Here is a 19,335-nt window from a genome sequence, read left to right as displayed (position 1 = left end):
GGTTTTAGAGTGCTTCTTCACAAGTTCGGCTAAGGAGACCCCATAGCTAACACTGCTAAGATTAAAGACACAGGCATAATCAACCTAGAGTCCTCTCAATCCAACCTGCACCAAGCCTGCTAGTCAGCAACCACCTTCTGTGGCTGCACTTGCCACATAAAATGTTAGTTAAGCAGGCAACCTCTGTGTAAACTTGATTCTGCTCTCTCTTGGAAAAATACTTTTATTTGCTCTTTTAGAATCTTATTCTTCAAAGCATACAAGTTTCTAACATCAATGTTTTAAGGTGTGTGCTCCCATACCCATTTTCTTGAGTAAACTGTATCATCGACTGGACCTAAAAATTTTTAACAGTATTTTTATAGTGAATTTAAACAAGAGTTAAGTTTGTGTCCTTTGAGTTTTTTTGCAATATAAGGTTATAGACAGGGGAATGATGGGAATGACGAATGCTGAAATTTAAGCTTTCTTAAAAAAAATGGCATTAAGTAAACATGACAAGAGAACTATGTGTACAGACGTTATGGTCACAAGATACTGTGTGTCTAGTTAAGCAAAGCCTAGAGAACAGACAAATGTAAACAGTTAACCTGATGAATAAGTAGGATTTTAAGACAAACTAATACTAAGTCTTTCAGTAATGCTACGAAAGAAGATTCCAGAAACCTGTTTCACGCCATATAAACAAGCAACAAAGGTCCCAGAATACATATTTGTTTTTCCTAGTATAGGACTGATTTTATGCCTAGATTGCTTTGTGTAACACATCTACTCCTGTATCCAATTCTTATACTTCTGGCCTTACTGATCTATACCTGTAGGTGTACAAGGGAAACAGGGAAACAAGCAAATTCACATCTACAGCGTTTTTTCCTAAGTCCCCAAACCTAGACATATTTGTCTTTATAGGTTCGTTCAGTACTAGTAAATCTCTATTCAAGACCTAAATGGATTCCTACTCAACAGATGGGAAGGCAAAGGTAAAGTTATAGTAAGGAAACTTACTCAGAAAACCCCACTTAACTTTGAAGCTAATAGGATTAAGGCAGTTGCTTTCCACCTTGCTTTAGGGATGTTTTACAGTAGAGATAATTTCCTGGTTGATTTTGTGTAATAGCCCCCTCTAGTGGCCATATGGTTTTCCCTAGCATTTATTCAAACAGGAGTGGAATATTAAAAAAAAGAAAGAAAATTAGACATCTGGCATCCCTACAAGTGGTTTTGTTCATATTTGGTGAAGATGAATATAGCATTCTATAGAGGCTCTCAATTTCCACTATCTTCACACCGATAGTTCTATCAATAGTTGACAGATTACAGTCCTAAATTACAGGAGTTAAGACATTTAACTTTGTTGAGCGTTAACTCCTTTGTGCTTAAGAGATAAAGACAAACACCCAGGATCTGCAGAACTCAAGATCTTAAGTATTGTTTCATCTATCTGTTTTGCACACCTACCTACAACTGCAACCACCTTATGCAAAAGTATGCGTTAAGTGTAAATTTTCTCTCCCCAATTACCCAGCTGCAGAACTTATTAGAATGTTTATTATGAGGTTATTTCTGCCTAAATTAACTTCTACATGACAAAGACTAATTTATTCAATTTATTTTTTCAGAAGCATCAAGTGCTTTTTGTAACAAAAATTCGATTCTTACAAAATCACAACCACCTTTAATGTAAGCCTGTCAGGTATAGCTTTTGAAGTTAATCAAGAAGCATCCCCAAAGTCCTCAATCACAGGAATAAGTCTAACTTCCTGGGCCTCTTTTTAAAGTTTTTGCCAGGATTGCTATTTGTTCAATAGGCAATCAAAATGAACACAATGAACAGATGCTTCCTTATAATCTCATTACTTCATGCCAATCCCAGCTTCTCATATAGGATCAGACTGATCAATGTAAAGTCCTGTAAAGTACTGAAAAAAAGTACCCCCCAAGAATAAAATGTACCACTACATACACTAGGATGGCAGAATTTCCTTCAGTGGAGTACAATTGTTGAGTCCACAACAGCGACAGAATATAAAGAAATGTGGGTCATACCTTTTTTCTCGTGGCTGCTTCAGCCTAAAAAGATGGGGAACTTACATCTCAATAAAGGATCCACACTTAACAGGTTTTTCACTCACAAGCCCAAAGTTATACAGGTTTAGCTCTTCATTCTATTAGTTCTACAATCTCTTACCCAAACTTGAGGAGGCAAATGTATTTGAAATTTAGACTCATTTTCACTTTATAACATTAAAATATATGGTATATAGCCCCTGTATCATGTAACACCCTCAGCAAAGCCTATGGTAACTGTGTAACAAAACACCAATATTTCTGCAGAAGACCGCGTAGCCCCAGAAAGTGCAAAATGAAGGCATCAATTCTGGTCAGGTTTTACATTCAACAAATTTTGTTTTCAGAGTTTTTTGGATAAGAGATTGTGAACCTGTTTTCTGCCTTTGCACTCTATACCAGGATAAAACTAAGTGAAACCAAAGGATGGTTATGTAACAACAGAACTTCACCCTAACAGCTTTTACTACTACTTATGATAAATACATACATATAACTTAATTTGTAATTTCAGCGCTTCATATACAAAGTGAAAAGACGCAGTTCATCTACACAGAAAACTTGAAAAAAAACAAAAAAACCCCACGTCAGCCCTAATGAGCAAGATGTTTCAAAGATAAAACTGAGAAAGCTGAAATTCTAAATCAATCTTATTCAACTTAAACACTACAATGAGTGTCCATGGGAACACTCAAAATTTATAAAAGTATAAAACTTAGGAGAAAAAACATTTTAAATGAGGAAAATCTGTTATACAAAATTTAAAAAAAATTATTAAACAAAATTTTAAAATAAAATTCAGATCCCAAACAATTACAAATCAGAAAATGGGTTTCTTACCTTTTGTTTCCAGAAGGATGTGGGCTGAACAGCAAGGTGGGTTATTCAATCTGATGTTATGAAAAATAATTGCTTCTTAGAAAGACTTAGAGGAGTTTTTCCTTGGTTAGAAAATAACAAACTAATTATAGGTTCCCTACACTATTCTAAGGAGACACAAATAGGGAGAGAAAAGGGGAACAATACAGGGCAGCTTTTTTAGTTCTAAAACAATGTGACTGACTTTTTTCTAGTAGCTGCCAAAACAGGAGAGGTTTAGGACTCATTTCCTAAGACTGGAAAAAACAAAACAAAACAAAAACAACAAAGCCTACATCTCCCCTCACAGCTTCCAGCGGTCTGGACCCGCACCCCTCTATCTTTCATAAATATGCAGTCAAGTTCTCTCATCTTCAGACAGCCTATTTATGACACATTTCCCATCTCACTTCAATTCTGAGGTAGGAACTACTATGATTTTTAGTAGAGTACATCTTTCAACTTAGGTTTAATGCACTCAATCTTGAGTGAAGGCATTTTCATCTTGGTCTGATTTCCAACACATTCAATGAACACAGGCTTAAGCCTAGCTCACATTAACCTTCCCAAAATTAGTTGTTTAAAATACTTATGTTCTACACATAAAACAGAACTTGTCAGTTTTAATAGTAAAAATCTTTCCACTTCTTGAACATTGGATTTTGAATTCTTGCATAAGAACTAGTAATTTTCTTAGTCTATACCAAGTTCTTTACTTAAAGAATCTGTTTTGAACTTAAGATCCCTTCCCTTCCTCCCTACATTCCACAAGGTTCATCTACATGTTTTGGTTAGGTGCCCTTATGCAAATCTCTCTCGGGGCCCATTTCCTCTACCACCAAGATCAGGTCTAGTTTTTTCTAGGTTTGAAATTATGTCACCTGCATAGCGGTCTTAAATTCAGCTTCCAACTCTGATTAGCATCCAAGGCAAATGTTAAGATTTAGTTATTTCTTTTGGGTGCAAAAAATGTGTTTTGATGGTTTTTGACTAGCTATGAGGAAATCAAAAGAAAAAGATTAGGGATTTTAACTAAAAATCTACTTCCCCAATTCACTGAAAATTTAGCACCAAGGGGCTGTCAAGTAAAAAGATACAAGAACTAGCAGACTAAGCTATAAATCACTGCTTTGGTAGGCTTTGGATACAGAATAATCTTATGATTGACAAGGGTTCACAGGCAAAATTTTAAAGCCCAGCTTTTTATTAACAATAATTCACTCAAATATAAGCAGTTAATATTCTAGTGTAGTATTCACATTTCAAAACAAAGTAATTTGTTTCTAATCTGTGAATTGAACATTTAATACTTACCAATTTTTGAGAAGAGCTTGACAATCTCCAACACTATCCCCAAGTTAACATTAACTAGTCACTACCCAAATTTCGCACAAAAACCTATGCTGTCTAGATTATCACCAAAAAATAAACATCTATAAATTTCTAATCATTTTTGTCAAAGTACGGGAAACTTATCTTTCAGAAACTAGATCATCCCATTTACCATATTATATACACCAAATTCCTTATCTCCCTGAAGACTTTTACAATTAACATTAAGAGATGGCTAATACCATTTATTAGAGATTACCTTTCAAGAAGCTTTAATTTACTAATACATAACACAAGAATCAGTATTATTAACGGATAGTCACCCACTTAAAATTTTACATGAAGAGGAAAAAGGACAACCATGCATAGTTTTTTAAAAAATGTTTATTTTTTTTTCAAAGAAAAACGGCAATAGCCAATTGGAAACCTACTTATTCTTCAACTCCAATTTTGTTCTTTAAATTTAGAAGTGACTTACTGATTTACTATTTTAAACAAACCCCCCCTTTCCCCTTTAAATGTTTACCATCTACTCGTGCTGAATCCTTCCAAGGAGATTGCTCCAGCGTATTATCTCCAGGTCCTCGCTTTGCTCCTTTTACCAAAAAATGCAAAACACAATTCCATCGTGCATCTTAAGGGCTCCAATCGTCAAAAATAGGAAAAAAAAAATCTTTGGAATAGCCAATTAAGTTGAATAAAAAAAAAAAAAAATCCACACGAATGCGGTTTGGTTGGGGCAGGAATCCACTCCTATGTTCCTGGTAATCTGATCCCGCTCCATGAATCCTTGTAATTCATCCTCCCTATCCTATCCACATTATGATTTGAATCCAATGATCCAGCTCCAAGGATTGGGATCCAGTGAGCCCTCTCCAATCCAAACCTTTATAACCAGCAAAACCAAAAAAGAGGAGGCAAAATGTTAGATACTGTAATCAAAAAAGGTTTCTGGGGAATGATGAGTTATGTCTGTCATCAGTTTAACAGATGTACATCAATAACTATCAAATTCCCCAAAACAAGTTTCTGAATGGTGTTCAGATAAATTTTAGAAACTTAATCATCATAGAGACTAATTGGAAGAAGCATTTTATATTTACAGTTCAACTGATAATGCCAACACTTGTTACTGTACAGCGTATTACAGGTTTTGTGGTTGCAAAAAGTTATGTAGTTGAAAAGTTTACTGGTATTGCTACCCACCCTAAGTCTAAACTAAACCTAATGCTCCCATCTGCAATTTAATTTGTAAATTAAAGTGTTTTAAACGAGTCAATTATGAATATTAGTTAAAAGGGGAAGGTGAGACTTAAAAAGTATTCCCAACTAGATTATCTACACCAATACATTGGAATTCTCTATTTTGCTTTCATTTTGTCTTAAAAAAATGAAATAGCAACGCTATATCAGTCACACAGAGGACATGCAGATTTAGCAGTATTGATATTATACTCTATCTGGTTGGAATTAAAGACACCCTGTACCCACATGTACACCAACAGCAGGTCACACATTAACAGTTGTAACTAAGCACTGTGACAAATTAGCCAGTTCTTCCCACATTAGTCCCTATTAAAACAAAAAAGGGGGGAAGGGAGCAAAATAAATTGTTACAAAATGGGCAATGTAACATTTGCCACAATTGCCAAGGTTTAAAGAGCAAAGCAATTGTAGCTAAAGATAACTGCATAAGATGTTTGCAAGTGTTTTAAGGTAGATGTATATAATCACTTTAAACCCTTGCCTTTTAGTATAAGGTCAATACTGCCAATTTCATCTGTGACAATAGCACTTGGAGTCATACCATTGCCTCCATTATTGATCTGATCCTCCTCAATCCTCCTTTTGACAATCCTAAAATGATTGAAATGTGCTCCACAATCCTTAATCCAAAGCATTCTTAATCCATCTCTTCAGATATGTCTACAGAAAGACACATGAAAAGCAAGATAAACATAAGAACTTCCCCAGGTAAGATAACCACAAACACCCCCCAACATCCCCAGTTCACACAAACCAGAGCAGAATAGACATTTACACAATATCACAGTCTGAAGAGCATGGAGAGTTAACTAAATTTAAACAATCCTGTCTATGACATCACTTAAAATACATTTTATCAGACATGAGGGGAATGTAGATGTTAGGAGCAAGGGGATATTACACAAGAATGCAATTCAACACTTTAGCCCATTCTGAACAAAACAGTTTGAATTAAAAAATGAAAAGATTGTACTGAGTAAAGGAAAACTGTATACAACATGGGTTCTACAAAAAGTGTCACCAATCATCTTATGTACGAGAGCGAGATCTGCTATGACGGGGAGAATAGCGTGGTGATCCTCTGCTTCTCCTTGGGGAATAACTGCGACTCCTGCTGTTGCTTCTGCTACGGCTTCTGCTACGACTACGGCTTCGAGATCGTGATCTTCCATAACTTGGACTTCTGGGCCCATCAACTTTAACCCGGATGTAGGCAGTTTCTCCCTATTGAATAGACAGAACTTTCGATTGAAAGATCTAAGCTTTCACCTGTCTTCAGGCATGCTGAACGAATACAATGTAACTAAAACCAGAAATCTGGTACTTTACTTGGACACCCTTGCCTGAATCTTACCTTCAAATTCCATTGTTAAGACCACTGTATCCAATTCTGGCCAAAGAAAAGAGTAAGTGTAAAAAACCTACCTCATGGGATCTAAACTTAGTGTTATCCAGTTTTCGAACTGCATAGGTCATATCTTCTTTCCGTACAAACTCCACGACACCAGTGCCATCTCGGTAAACATCAGCATAACATACATCACCTGCTTCACGCATGTGATCCTTCAGATCCTGCCAGCTTCCACTTGGAGGCAGTCCTAAAAAGGTATTTTTTCAACACCACTCACTCTATATTTCACATTAAACTTGAAATTTACACTAGAACAAAAACTACTTTAAAATTAATTAGACTCAAGATCCTAGGTTAAGAGCTGCTAAGATCCTGGAATCCAGAGAATCCAGAGTCCAAACTTACTTGCAAAGCAAAGATCTTCATATTCTAGGTACTCAACCTAATAGTAAATAACTACGTGGTAACAGGTATATCTCCACTACAGCGTTCCTTGTTACTAAATTTACCCGAGCAACTAATTTAAGACCTATCACAAAAACTTGCATTTGTCAACACTGCTCACGCAAGGAAAAACTTAAAAGTGGTTTCTGTCCCTTCTCAACAACCCACACGAACAGTAAACTCACCAGAGACAACCACTCTGTTTTCAGAACGCCTGGATGGGGGGCCATAGCGGCCTCGGGGAGCCCCGCCACCTCCACCCCCGCCGCCGCCTCGGCCGGTGCCACGGCCGCTTCGAGGAAACTCCACCCGCAGACGGTATCCATCGTAATCATAGCCGTCGCGACCATATACCGCGTCTTCCGCGTCTCTGCGTGATCATAGAAAGCAAAAGGCGTAAGAAAAAGGACCGGGAGGGGCAGCTAACTCAGTCGGGAACTAGCGGCCCCCCGCACATGCGCACCCAGCATGGAAGAGCCCACATGCGCTGCATAATAGGAATGGCCCCTCCCCCACCCAGAAGCACGCCAGGTTCCCGACCACTACACCAGCCCTCAGCGCCTCAGTTTCCCGCTCCGAGACCGAAAGTCCGCTCTGGGGACGTCCGTGGGCCCAGTCACCAGAGAAGCCACAGCGACTCGGCTCCTTACTCGACTCCTGCATGGGCGACATCGTCTTACCCCCAACCTAAGAGCCCACCTCCCCATTCTTTGTATCAAGGCCTTTCCCAACTACTCCCAACTTATTGCCTCAAGGCCGCAAGCCCCGGGCCGCCTCACCGAGGGTCCTCGAACTCAACGAAGGCGAAGGGCGGTCCTCCGCGGCGATTCTTGAGATCGATGTCACGGATAGCACCGTATTTGTAGAACACGTCCTCAATGTCCTTGGTTCGGATGTCTGGAGGTAAGTTACCCACGTAGATGCGGCAATCGTTGTTCCCTGCCGGGCCACGAATCACACCACCTCCCGACATGGCGGCGACGAAAAGCGCGGACTCGAGAACAGGCCTTCCCACCAAGCCTAGCGCACGGCAGAGCGAGCCCGCAGCGACACCACGTCTCCCGCGGCCCCTCCAAAATGGCGCCTTTATCAGCTCGGCGCACGGATATGGGGGGAGGGAGGAAGAGAAGCGGGAGGAAGCAGCTATTCGATCTCAGTACGCACGCGCAAGAGCGTAACGGGCACTGCGATAGGTACGCTCACGCACGTGCGACGTCACCCTCCGCGCGAAGGGAGAAAAAAGTTCCCCGCGTTCCGATTTGCGGAGTGGCTTGCCAGTGAAGTGACCAGTCGTTTGGTAAGAATTAAACACAGATCCATCGGTAAACGGGCTACTAATCCCTGACGAGTCTTAAAGGATAGTCAACCTTCCCAGGAACGAGTCCCTTTTAAAAACAAGTCCGCGCCTTGAAAGCCTTTGGTGAAACCTAGCCTTGAGCTGTGTCCCACAATGCTCTGCGGCGTTAACGGCCTTTGGCGGGAAAGACTGCCGGGGGCGGAGTTAAAGGGGAAGGGACCTGGCCGTTGCTCCGGAAACGCGGACATTCTCGGAGAGTGCTGCTAGTCCAGGAGTTCCGCCGCTTGTGATTCAGGCTTGTGATTCAATCAGGAGCCGAGGTTTGACTTTGTATTCCCGCCCCTTCTCCTGCGTTCAGGCGGTGAGCTGCTTAGATAAGGGTCTAATTTAGGGCAACCCAGCTTAGACTCCTTGGTAAATACTTTGCACCAAGTACCGTTCCACCGTCGGTTTAAAACTTAATTTTGTATGGCTCAATTCAACACACCTTGATGTAGTGGCGGTGGTTTGAGCTGTATTCAGTCAGCCAGGACTCAGACCTCAGCTTCTCTTTAATTGCCTAGCCCTACCGCAGAGGAGAGGTCCAGTGAAGGCTTGAAGAGTGACGTGCCTGTTATGTATCCAGCCCTTTGAAAGAACGAGAAAAGCGTGTGTGTGTGTGCAAAATCTTGAAGTTTGTTCCCTTTTATGAACCCCTTCCGGGCCTCTCAGGTAATATAAACGAGCAAAATGGATGTGTGAGAACTGTGACCACTGGAGACCACTGTTGCTGCTCAGGACTGAGCCCTCTTGCCTGCTGACCCAGGGAGTTAGGAACTTGTTTAGAGAGACCTCTGAAGTCTGGAATTTTTTTTTTTTTTAATTTTTTTCAACGTGTTTTTTTTTTTTTTTTTTTAATTTATTTTTGGGACAGAGAGAGACAGAGCATGAACGGGGGAGGGGCAGAGAGAGAGGGAGACACAGAATCGGAAACAGGCTCCAGGCTCCGAGCCATCAGCCCAGAGCCTGACGCGGGGCTCGAACTCACGGACCGCGAGATCGTGACCTGGCTGAAGTCGGACGCTTAACCGACTGCGCCACCCAGGCGCCCCTGAAGTCTGGATTTTTATGTGAAGTGTTGGGATTTTAAAATATTAGTAATGAGTTCAATTTTTAAGAAAACTCTGCAATCATAAATATGCTAAAACATCTGCACCCTGTGTTTAAGGATGATTTTCTTCATATTCTGTATTTGTTTGCAACAGTCCCCAAGGATGTGTGTGCGGCAATTTACGGAGATACCATAAAACATTGTTAGAACTGGACCAAGAACTCAGGGCGAATGGGAAAATAAGCAGGGAGGGATTAAGGTGAAATCAGGGTGAGGTTACTACACAAAATGCCAGCAGTAATATCCTGATCGGTTCCTAAAGATGCACAGCAAGTCTCACTCCGCTCATTCCGGAGGTCATGGTAAAGAAGGGAACACAAGTATATTCAAAAGTCTAAATGCCTTTGAAATTAGAAAATAAATAGGTTGTTTAGGAGAATGGCATGTTTTCTTAGTTCTAAAAGTTGACAGTGCATTATACAAACGTCTGAGTGATCCCAAAATACAAATTCAATTTGATCCTCAATGGACCCATAGAGGATCTCTGGTTGTGTTTGAACTCTCTGTGATGGTTTCCAAAATTATGTGTATATGTGCATGTACTTTTTCTTCAAAGAGGATTTGAAATTGTAATCAGATTCTTAAAGGGGTGTCTAGATTCTCACAGGGGGAAAAAATCTCTGAAAATGTTAGAGGGAAGGACAGATTATCTTTCAGACCATCCTTCACTGAGTATCCTTCAATGATATTTTTTTGACAGTGAGCTTTTAATAAAAACAAAAGAACCTGATCATTTTTAAGATGAGAAGCTGACCAAAAAAAGACACTATTTCGACAAATTGATTCAGTTTCTAGCCCTGTCCTATTCAGTTAGTAGCAGAAGAGATGAGAGTTTTTTAAAAAGTTGCAGGCATATCATGTATTGATTGGTTCATTCAATAGTTATTTAGTTAGCACACTTTGTTATTTTATACCTCCACTTAAGAGTTATTCAAGTTCATCTGTTGAATAATGTTAATGATAACTGAAGTGATTTAAACATAGTTGCTTTTAATTTCAAGACATTTTTGTCCCAGAAAAATAAGAAAATTGTGAATTGGCTTTGATTTATTCTTGTCCAATTTAATGCAGTCATTTCTGATGTTGTTCAGTTCAGAGGAATACAAGTAGAAATTTTTTTTAATTGAAAAAAATTTTATTTATTTTTGAGAGACACGGAGTGTGAGTGGGGGAGGGGCAGACAGAGAGGGAGACACAGAATCCGAAGCAGGCTCCAAGCTCCGAGCTGTCAGCACAGAGCCCAACGCGGGGCTGAACCCACAAACGGTGCGCCCAGCCGAACATGACCCTGACACTTAACCAACTGAGCCAACCCAGGCGCCCCAAGTAGAATTTAATATAGAGTGAATAAGACATTCTTGTTCCTCTGTTGGCTCCTTTTATTGTATTTGAACGTAACCAAATTATAGGCTCTGGGGTCCATGATGAGTTCAGGATGTAGCAGGAAAAGTCTGGCCATTTATCGAGATTTCCCAGGATGACATTAGTTTGGTGATTATTACAGTTCCAGGTGTGATAGTAATATCAATGTCCCAGAGTTGATTAACATATTTTAGTCCACAAGAGCAAAAACTAAGAAAATAAACCAAGTCATTTGTTCATTTGTTGGGGACAGATTAATTTTTGGTAGCCAGGATGCTCAAATTATACAAACTAAAGATAACTATTTAGGCGGGTCTGGAAAGCATATCAGACAGTTGCTTAGTAAATGAGGAATCAAAGCAAAATGAGGCGAATTGTTTTGAGAGATTTCATTGAGACAATGGCGAGGCCTGAAAAAATGATCCCTGCCCCATCTCAGAGTATACCTCTTCAAAGACAGGAAAACTCATACCCCCATGGGTTTTGTGGGTCTGTTCCCTGGACAATGCTGGGTAAAGATTGGCAATTCTCTTTCTGTAGGCTAATCTGCACATAAACTTTGTCTAAACAGTATACTAGACAATTGATTAGATTTCTGCGGACCAAATTACAGCCACTTCCACCTTGCCTCCTGAGATTATATCCTCATCTTTTTTGTTTGTTTGTTTGTTTGTTTTCAAGTAGGCTTCATGCCCAGCGCAGAGCCCAGTGTGGGGCTTGAACTCAGGACCCTGAGATCATGGCCTGAGCTAAGATCAAGAGTTGGGCCACCCAGGCACCCCCATCTTCATCTTAATTAAGGATTCAGAGTGTTTGTAAACTCCTCACTTACACATTCACTGGCAGTTTTATGGATTGCTCCCACAACCAACTAATCTACTAAGTATAGATTTTACTAGCTTAATTCTCAGAAACTGCCTTATTTTCAGCACTGTCGCTATTTATGAGAACTTCCTCAAAAAATTTTCAAGCCTTTTGATTCAATTTAGTAAGTATATACTAGTGTCAGCACTATATTTTATCCTGGAAATAATTACTTGAAAAAAAAAAATTCAAAGAGTTAATTACCATGAAAGTTGAAATTACAAGACGCAGGTTTTCAGTGATTTGCCAAACACTTAAATCTCTATACCTGTGGTGATAGTTATGAAACTCTGTAAACATACTAGAAATAATTGAATTGTACACAAAGCGAATGAATTGTATAGTATGTAAATTATAACTCAATAAAATTGTGTTTTTTTAATACCATTTTTAGTTTTTTAGTACCATTTCTCTAAGGGCATTGGGGATTAGGAGTGTTCTAGAGTAATTTGCACTGAAATACGTCTTTCCAAATCTGGAACTCCTGTTTTCCATACACACGTGTCAATCCCTACTGTCTTCCTTGGGGATAACTGTTATTTTTCTGGGCGAAGAGACCCAAAGATTAGGAGCACTTGATTCTGCTGTGTATAGGAGTTCCCTCCAGGAACAGTTCATTTGCATGACTCTATTTCTTTGTTCCGCTTGTTTCAGTGATAAAAATATTCTCTGAAAAAGGAAGAAATAGCATGTATCTTTTTATTTCATTTATATTTGTCTCCTCTTTAATAAACTATATTGAGGACAGATTTCTACTATAACTTCCTACCAGTAAAATCTCTGTTAAAATGAATATTACTGACCATTTGCTGACTGCTTTTTGAAAGAGGTGGGGCATTAGATGAGCAGAATTAGATGAGAAGGTTTCTATGGAAACCTCGTCGTGTTGCTACCAGTGGGTAGACACAATGGGTACAAGCATTATTTTTCATTTCACAGCATAATAATGATGGCCACTTTACAGGCCCAAATAAGTCATCTAATAATACAGTCTTGGTAATCTTATTTTTTAAAAAAATTGTTTATTTTTTATTATTTTTGAGAGACAGAGACAGAATGCAAGCTGGGGAGGAGCAAAGAGAGAGGGAGAACAGAATCTGAAGGAGGCTCCAGGCTCTGAGCTGTCAGCACAGAGCCCAACACGGGGCTTCAACTCATGAGCCGTCAGATCTTGACCTGAGCCGAAGTCTGATGCTTAACTGATTGAGCCACCCAGGTGCCCCTTGGTAATCTTATTTTAGGACTGGCTTCCCTTATTCTTTGATTCTTCTTGTTTTGTTTTTGGCTAATTCTTCCCATCTTTAAGGTCCCATGATTAATAACAATAGAATATGATTTTGCCAGAAAACAGCTCTTAAAATTGTGTTACAAAGATATATTTTCACCACGTCTTCTTCCTGTTACTATCATTACTCCCTCTTCCTGCTTAGTTCTTTCTCTTAAAAGTTAAAACTCTATTCATATTGTACATTCCCTAATTGGGGTAATTGGCTCTTTAAGGAATTTTGTTAAAAAAATATGGCAGACGGGCACCTGGCTTGCTCAGTTGGTAGAGCACACAATTCTTGATTTGGGGGTTGTGAGTTTGAGCCCCATGTTGGATATAGAGATTACTTAAAAATAAAATCTTCAGGGGCACCTGGGTGGCTCAATCGGTTACGCGTCCACCTCTTGATTTCAGCTCAGGTCACGATCTCATGGTTCATGGGTTCAAGCCCCACATCTGTGCGGATGGGGTTGAGCCTGCTTAGGATTCTCTCTCCCTCTCTCTCTCCCCCTCCCCCTGCTCACTCACTCTCAAAATAAATAAACATAAAAAAATCTTTTAAAAAATAGCAGATATGCTTTATTTGCTAGAAATGCTACCCTTTTTTGACAAACAGTGTGAGTCCTATGTAAATATTAGCTATGATTATTAGTAGTAATAGTAGTATTATATGTTAATGCTACCATGTATTGGAAATAATTTCTTTTTAAAATTTCTTTTTAATTATTTTTGAGAGAGAGAGAGAAACAGACAGAGTGGGAGCTGGGGAGGGGCAGAGAGAGAGGGAGACACAGAATCCGAAGCAGGCTCCAGGGTCTGAGCTGTCAACAAGACCCAGTGTGGGGCTCAAACTCACAAACCCTGAGATCATGACCTGAGCCAAAGTTGGACGTTTAACTGAGCCACCCAGGTGCCCCAAAATGTATCTTTTTAAAAAATGTGTATTTATTTATTTTTGAGAGAACACCAGTGGGAGAGGGGGAGAGAGAGAGAGAGAGAGAGAGAGAGAGAGAGAGAGAGAGAGACATAGAATCTGAAGGTGGGCTCCAGGCTCTGAGATGTCGGCATAGAACCTGACCCACGAACCATGAGATCATGACCTGGGCTGAAGTTGGACGCTTACCAGATGAAGCCACCGAGGCGCCCCGAGATAATTTCAATAAAATTTTTTATTTGAAGTTTTGAGAGTATGACTATTTTTTCTTTATTGTTTTAAAAGGTATTCCAGGTTAGCTGAAAACTCTTAGAATTACTTTTCTAGACTTACTTGCAGAGTGGAGTAGTTGCAACATAGACTCCGTGGCCCACAAGCCTAAAATATTTACCATGTGGCTCTTTACAGAAAAAGTTTGCCAACCTCTGACTGAGAGGAAAAATAACCTGCTTTTGTTATTTTTTTAATACTTAAACCTAATTCAAAAATTCAGTTTTGTCATGGTCTCTCTCTCTCTCCCTCTCTCTGTAGTGTTTTTGTCATGGGTAATATCTTACTTACATTGCTAATATTTGTAAACATAAGTAGTACGCTTTTCAAGTGACTCATTGTTTACTCACGCTTCATCAGCCATTACTGCAGTTTAGGGGTAGGGTACCAAGACCTGCTGGCAACCAACTGCCCTGCCATTTGGACCAGCTTTGAAGAGCTGTTGCTCTGCTTCTTTGGGCTACATTCTTTTGTAGTCTAGTGGACTCAGAATTGCCAGTGCAAGAGTGCAGGTCTTTGGAACCATTCTTGCATGGAAGTAATGTGACCTGCAAAGAGTTCATAACAGGCTTTGGTCTAAGGAAGTATCTGTTCATGTCCACTCACTGTGGGGTTTGCAGATAAAATTTCTAAAAGTTGCAGATCGTCTTCTACAGTTCTAGGATCCCACTGGCTTTTAGGCTAGTGTTGGTACCATCATGCTGGACCTCTGGGTAGTCGATAATCTAGACCCATGCCCATGAGGTTCTTCCTTGTCTGGCTCACACCTGCTTGCATGTGTCCAGGAGCCACTCTGCCTCACCAGCTGCGATTTCTTCCAAGTTACTGTCTACTCTCCGTAGAATCTAGACTCCAGGGGAGAAAAATTCTTTCCCTTGGCTCAGAGTCTGCATTTCCTGTCTTGGAATCTGTCTTTATATAAGATGATTGAGAATGAGAATGTTTGCCTTTAGAGGAACTTCCTCTCTTTTCTGCAGAAATATAACCTCTCCCTCCAACTCCACCAGAACAATTTCATCAGGTCATAATGGGCTGACATTGATGTATTTTCTGAAGTCTGGATTGTTCCCAATTTAAACCACATGTAGGACACTCTCAGTACATAGGCAAGGATGAACCTTGCCAGCCCAACATAGTCCAGTACATTTTTCCTTTTCCGGTTCCTCTAATAAGAGCTGAAAAACAGGTCTCAATAGCCTTTATGTAACCTTTTGGATCTCAGTTTGGACAGTGCAAGCAACAGCTTAAACAAGCCATCCCCACAAAAACATATCTACATTAGTAATGAGGTAAGAAGTATTTCTATCCATACGTTCCTAAGCCTCTATAATAATTTTATAGAGGCATGGCACGAATTCACCGAAAACAATTTATATGCCCAAGCAGTATTTTCAGCTTCTCAGTCTAAAATATCTGCATTTAGAAAAAAAGCTTTCTTTATAGTTTTTCTCAAAATGAGCAAGTGGGTGTTGCTTTAAATTGGTGCAACTAGAAAGCCCCATTAGGTAGGCTTCTTAACATAAAAGAAACAGTCTAAAAGATTACTCAGATCTTTCACCTTTTTGGATACAATAACTGGTTATCACTCTAACGTGGTTTTTTAAGCCTCAACCAAATCCAGGTTTTAAAAAAATTATAGAAATTTCTTTAAAAAAAAAAAAAAGTTTATTTCTAAGGAATTTCTACACCCAGCATGGAGCTTGAACTTTAACCCTGAGATCAAGAGTCTTATGCTCTACTGACTGAGCCACCCAGGTGCCCCTAGGCATTTCTTCTAATAATGTTTTCTCAAGTCACAGTTCCAGAAAGTTTCTTATAAACTCTTAGTTTGCAAGTACACATAGGACTATTTGGGGCTCCAGTTACAATTCCATGTGACAATGTATTCTTCAAATACTCTAATTGCCCTTAAAACAATTTATTTATCTAGAGTTGATGCAGCAATTTATATTCAACTATTTGAATGCCAAAGCCATACTGCCACAGATTCAGTCTTCTTCCCTGTGGAGTGCCGATCATTTTTGAACCTTGCTCCTAAATCAAAGGAGATACTTGGGGATAGTATAGAGTAATAGAGGCTCTCACTAAGCGTGATTTGCACAGTACCAAGTTATTAAATCAGTTTCCAAAGTTTACACCACTATAAACAGTAAATAAACATGCTTCAACCAACTTCTGTTTGGTAAGGCTGCAGTAATACAACGGTCCCAGAAATTTCAATGGCTTAACAAAATAACCAAGGTCTCACTTGTTGCATAATGGCAACCACGGGCAGACAGTGGCATTACTCTCTGTGTCCTATTCTGGAATCCAGGACTCTGGTGTGGTGGAAAGATGGGCTTCTGTTGAAATCCCCTGTACTATTTACTAGCTGTGTGATTTTGCACAAGACCCTTAACGTAAGCCTCTGTTTCTTCATCTATAAAATGGGGATAATAATAGTACTTCCCAGTGTCGATGTAAAGATGAAATGTGATAGCATGTAGAAGTCAACTAGCAGTAGAATGCCCTTCACACAGAAGTTCCCACTAATTTTACAGGGGTTCTTATTCAGGCTCTGAAGTCCTATGCCCTTGGATTATCACCATTTGTCGTTCAGTTGGTGGTCCCCTGTACTATTCTTTAGGGAAGGAATAAGTGAAACTCAACTTTGTTTTGCGACTAACTTGATATTGTGGGTATATAGCTTAGTGGAAAGTAGGTTGAAGTTCTTGTCTTAATTAAATTTCTCTGTTTGTTTTCAGGGGGGGAGATATGGCCTATGCTGTGGGGAAAAAAAAAGTTCTGAAATTCCCTCCACATATCACATAGAGAAACAAAAGTGTCCCTGGCCTCTAGTCAGATGCAGGATGTAGCCTCTAGTGCTAACCAAATATATAACTGGAGGGAATGTGATGTAGCTCTTTTGCCTTTTTCTCTGTTTCTGAAGAATGTCTCCCTTGTGGGAAAGCTGACAGGATGATAAAAACCTCCTGATTATCGTAATGCTTTTCTCTGTTGCTCGGGGCTTGTGGGTGTGGGTGTGTGTGTGTGTGTGTGTGTGTGTGTGTGTGTATGCGTGTGTGTTTTAAAACTAACTAGTTGGAAAAACATCTTAGGTTTCTCCTTGCTGATCTGTTTCTGAGCAGTGACATGTTCTTATAACAGTACGGACTTTGGAGGTGAGCAGATGTGAATTTGAATCCTGACACCTTCACTTACTAGTTGTATTATCTGGGCTAATAAATAAATGTCCTTGTGTTCACTTATTCATCTGTTCGTGGATTCATTCTCATTCTGAACACTTATGGAACACTCTTACTCTGTCAGGCCCGAGGCTGGACTTTAGGGGTACATGACACTTATCCTGACAGTGTGCCTTTGGTCTACCACGGCTACAAAGTTTCCTGACCACTCACACCATCATTAAAACATTTTTGAGCACAAATCTCTCACGTATGTATGTTTTTATAATATGCATGACTTTTACACTATTGTGTACATAATAAGACATTTAATTAAAAAACATACAGTACTGGGCCGCCTGGGTGGCTCAGTTGGTCAAGTGTCCGATTTCGGCTCAGGTCATGATATCACAGTTTGTGAGTTCGAGCCCCGCGTGGGGCTCTGTGCTGACAGCTCGGAGCCTGGAGCCTGCTTCGGATTCCATGTCTCCCACTCTCTCTCTGACCTTCCCCCCACTCATGCTCTCTCTCTCTCAAAAATGAATAAACATTAAAATTTTTTTTTAAATACAGTATTTTATCACATACTGTCTGGGTGCATACACCCAATTTTAAAGGCTACTGGTCTAGTGATAAACTTTTCTGAACCTCACTTTTTGTTGTTGTTACATAAACGAACCCATTTACTGTAGGCTAGAAGTGCTTCAAGTGGTGCAGCTTCTACTGGCCTTTCAGTGCCTTCAGTCCTCTGATGGTGGACTTGACTGTGACGGCAGTAGTAGCAGGGTAGGTCCAGGCCCCACTGGCTACCATTTTAATACAGGAACCACAATGCCAGGTCCCTGCAGCTCAACTTTTCACCTTGGTTTTGGCGCAGAAGGAGCTATGCTATGCTATGCTATAGCTATTGCTATAGTGATAGCTATACTATTATATATGTAATAGCTATACTATAGCTATGCTATAGCTATACTATAGTATAGCTATACTATAGCAATAGCTATGCTATTTCATTCTTCTTCACCATTTTCCCTTGCGAGGGAGACACCGTAACAGGGCCCGTATTTACCAGTGATTCCGACCTTCTTGGTGTGTTTAGCCCTGTCCCCACAAACTAGGTTTGAGCCCACAGAGGAAGAGACATAGTTGAACTTCACTTTCTTCATCATGAAAATCGTGGCGATGAAATCTTTCTCATGTTATTGTTGCTCGTTTATTCTCTCAACAGATTTCATTGAACACTCTCCAGTATTAGATTCTGAGGGACCGGAGAGATAGTGCTAAATGTTGTTTTTAACATCTGAGGGGAGATTTCTGTTGAAGGGGTTACTGTTCATACTCACTTATGCTTCAGTTGATATTCAACATATTAAAATTCTTAAGTTTTTTTTATTTTTAATATATATATATTTTTTACCGTTTATTCATTTTTTGATAGAGACTGAGAGTGACTGGGAGAGGGGCAGAGTGAGAGGGAGACAGACTCTGAAGCAAGCTTCAGGCTCTGAACTGAGAGCACAGAACCCGACGCGGGGCTCCAACTCACGGACCATGAGATCATGACCTGAGCTGAAGTCGGACGCTTGACCGACTGAGCCACCCAGGCGCCCCTTATTTTTTTATTTTTAAATGTTTTTAATGTTTATTTGAGGGAGAGAGAGACAGAGCGTGAGCAGGGGAGGGGTAGAGACAGAGAGAGACAGAATCCC

The 19,335-nt window shown here is 39.9% G+C and overlaps 1 protein-coding gene and 1 long non-coding RNA gene across 4 annotated transcripts; one reads left to right on the top strand and one right to left on the bottom strand.

Moving 5' to 3' along the window:
* Positions 1 to 4,623: 4,623 nt before the first annotated feature.
* Positions 4,624 to 8,436, bottom strand: SRSF1 (serine and arginine rich splicing factor 1). Of its 3 annotated transcripts, XR_002738156.2 has the most exons (5): positions 8,098 to 8,436; positions 7,504 to 7,688; positions 6,949 to 7,121; positions 6,065 to 6,183; positions 4,624 to 5,143 (listed from the first exon to the last, which is right to left on the bottom strand). XR_002738156.2 is itself a non-coding variant. In XM_045044849.1 (4 exons), the coding sequence occupies exons 1-4, from the start codon at positions 8,289 to 8,291 to the stop codon at positions 6,553 to 6,555; spliced, it is 747 nt and encodes a 248-aa protein (XP_044900784.1). In that variant the 5' UTR covers positions 8,292 to 8,436; the 3' UTR covers positions 4,624 to 6,552. The 3 variants fall into 3 exon arrangements, 2 of the variants coding, with proteins under 2 accessions (XP_044900784.1, XP_023100046.1); XM_045044849.1 differs by having other exon boundaries at positions 4,624 to 6,747; XM_023244278.2 differs by having other exon boundaries at positions 4,624 to 6,183.
* A 42-nt stretch (positions 8,437 to 8,478) lies between these two features.
* LOC109494305 lies at positions 8,479 to 9,349 on the top strand. The gene is made up of 2 exons (XR_002149056.2): positions 8,479 to 8,615; positions 9,179 to 9,349. It is a non-coding gene; the product is annotated as an uncharacterized LOC109494305 (long non-coding RNA).
* Positions 9,350 to 19,335: the final 9,986 nt, after the last annotated feature.

This window comes from Felis catus, chromosome E1 (assembly GCF_018350175.1).
Source record: "Felis catus isolate Fca126 chromosome E1, F.catus_Fca126_mat1.0, whole genome shotgun sequence".
NCBI classification, from domain to species: domain Eukaryota; kingdom Metazoa; phylum Chordata; class Mammalia; order Carnivora; family Felidae; genus Felis; species Felis catus.
This window is presented reverse-complemented; position numbering and strand designations above follow the sequence as displayed.

Bases quoted from the DNA above. Each gene is read 5' to 3' on its own strand.
- SRSF1 (XM_045044849.1), bottom strand. From the start codon at position 8,291: ATGTCGGGAGGTGGTGTGATTCGTGGCCCGGCAGGGAACAACGATTGC. The intron at 7,689-8,097 runs GTGAGGCGGCCC...ATGATCACGCAG, and splicing joins GTTGAGTTCGAGGACCCTCG to AGACGCGGAAGACGCGGTAT. The intron at 7,122-7,503 runs GTGAGTTTACTG...ATACCTTTTTAG, and splicing joins AAACAGAGTGGTTGTCTCTG to GACTGCCTCCAAGTGGAAGC.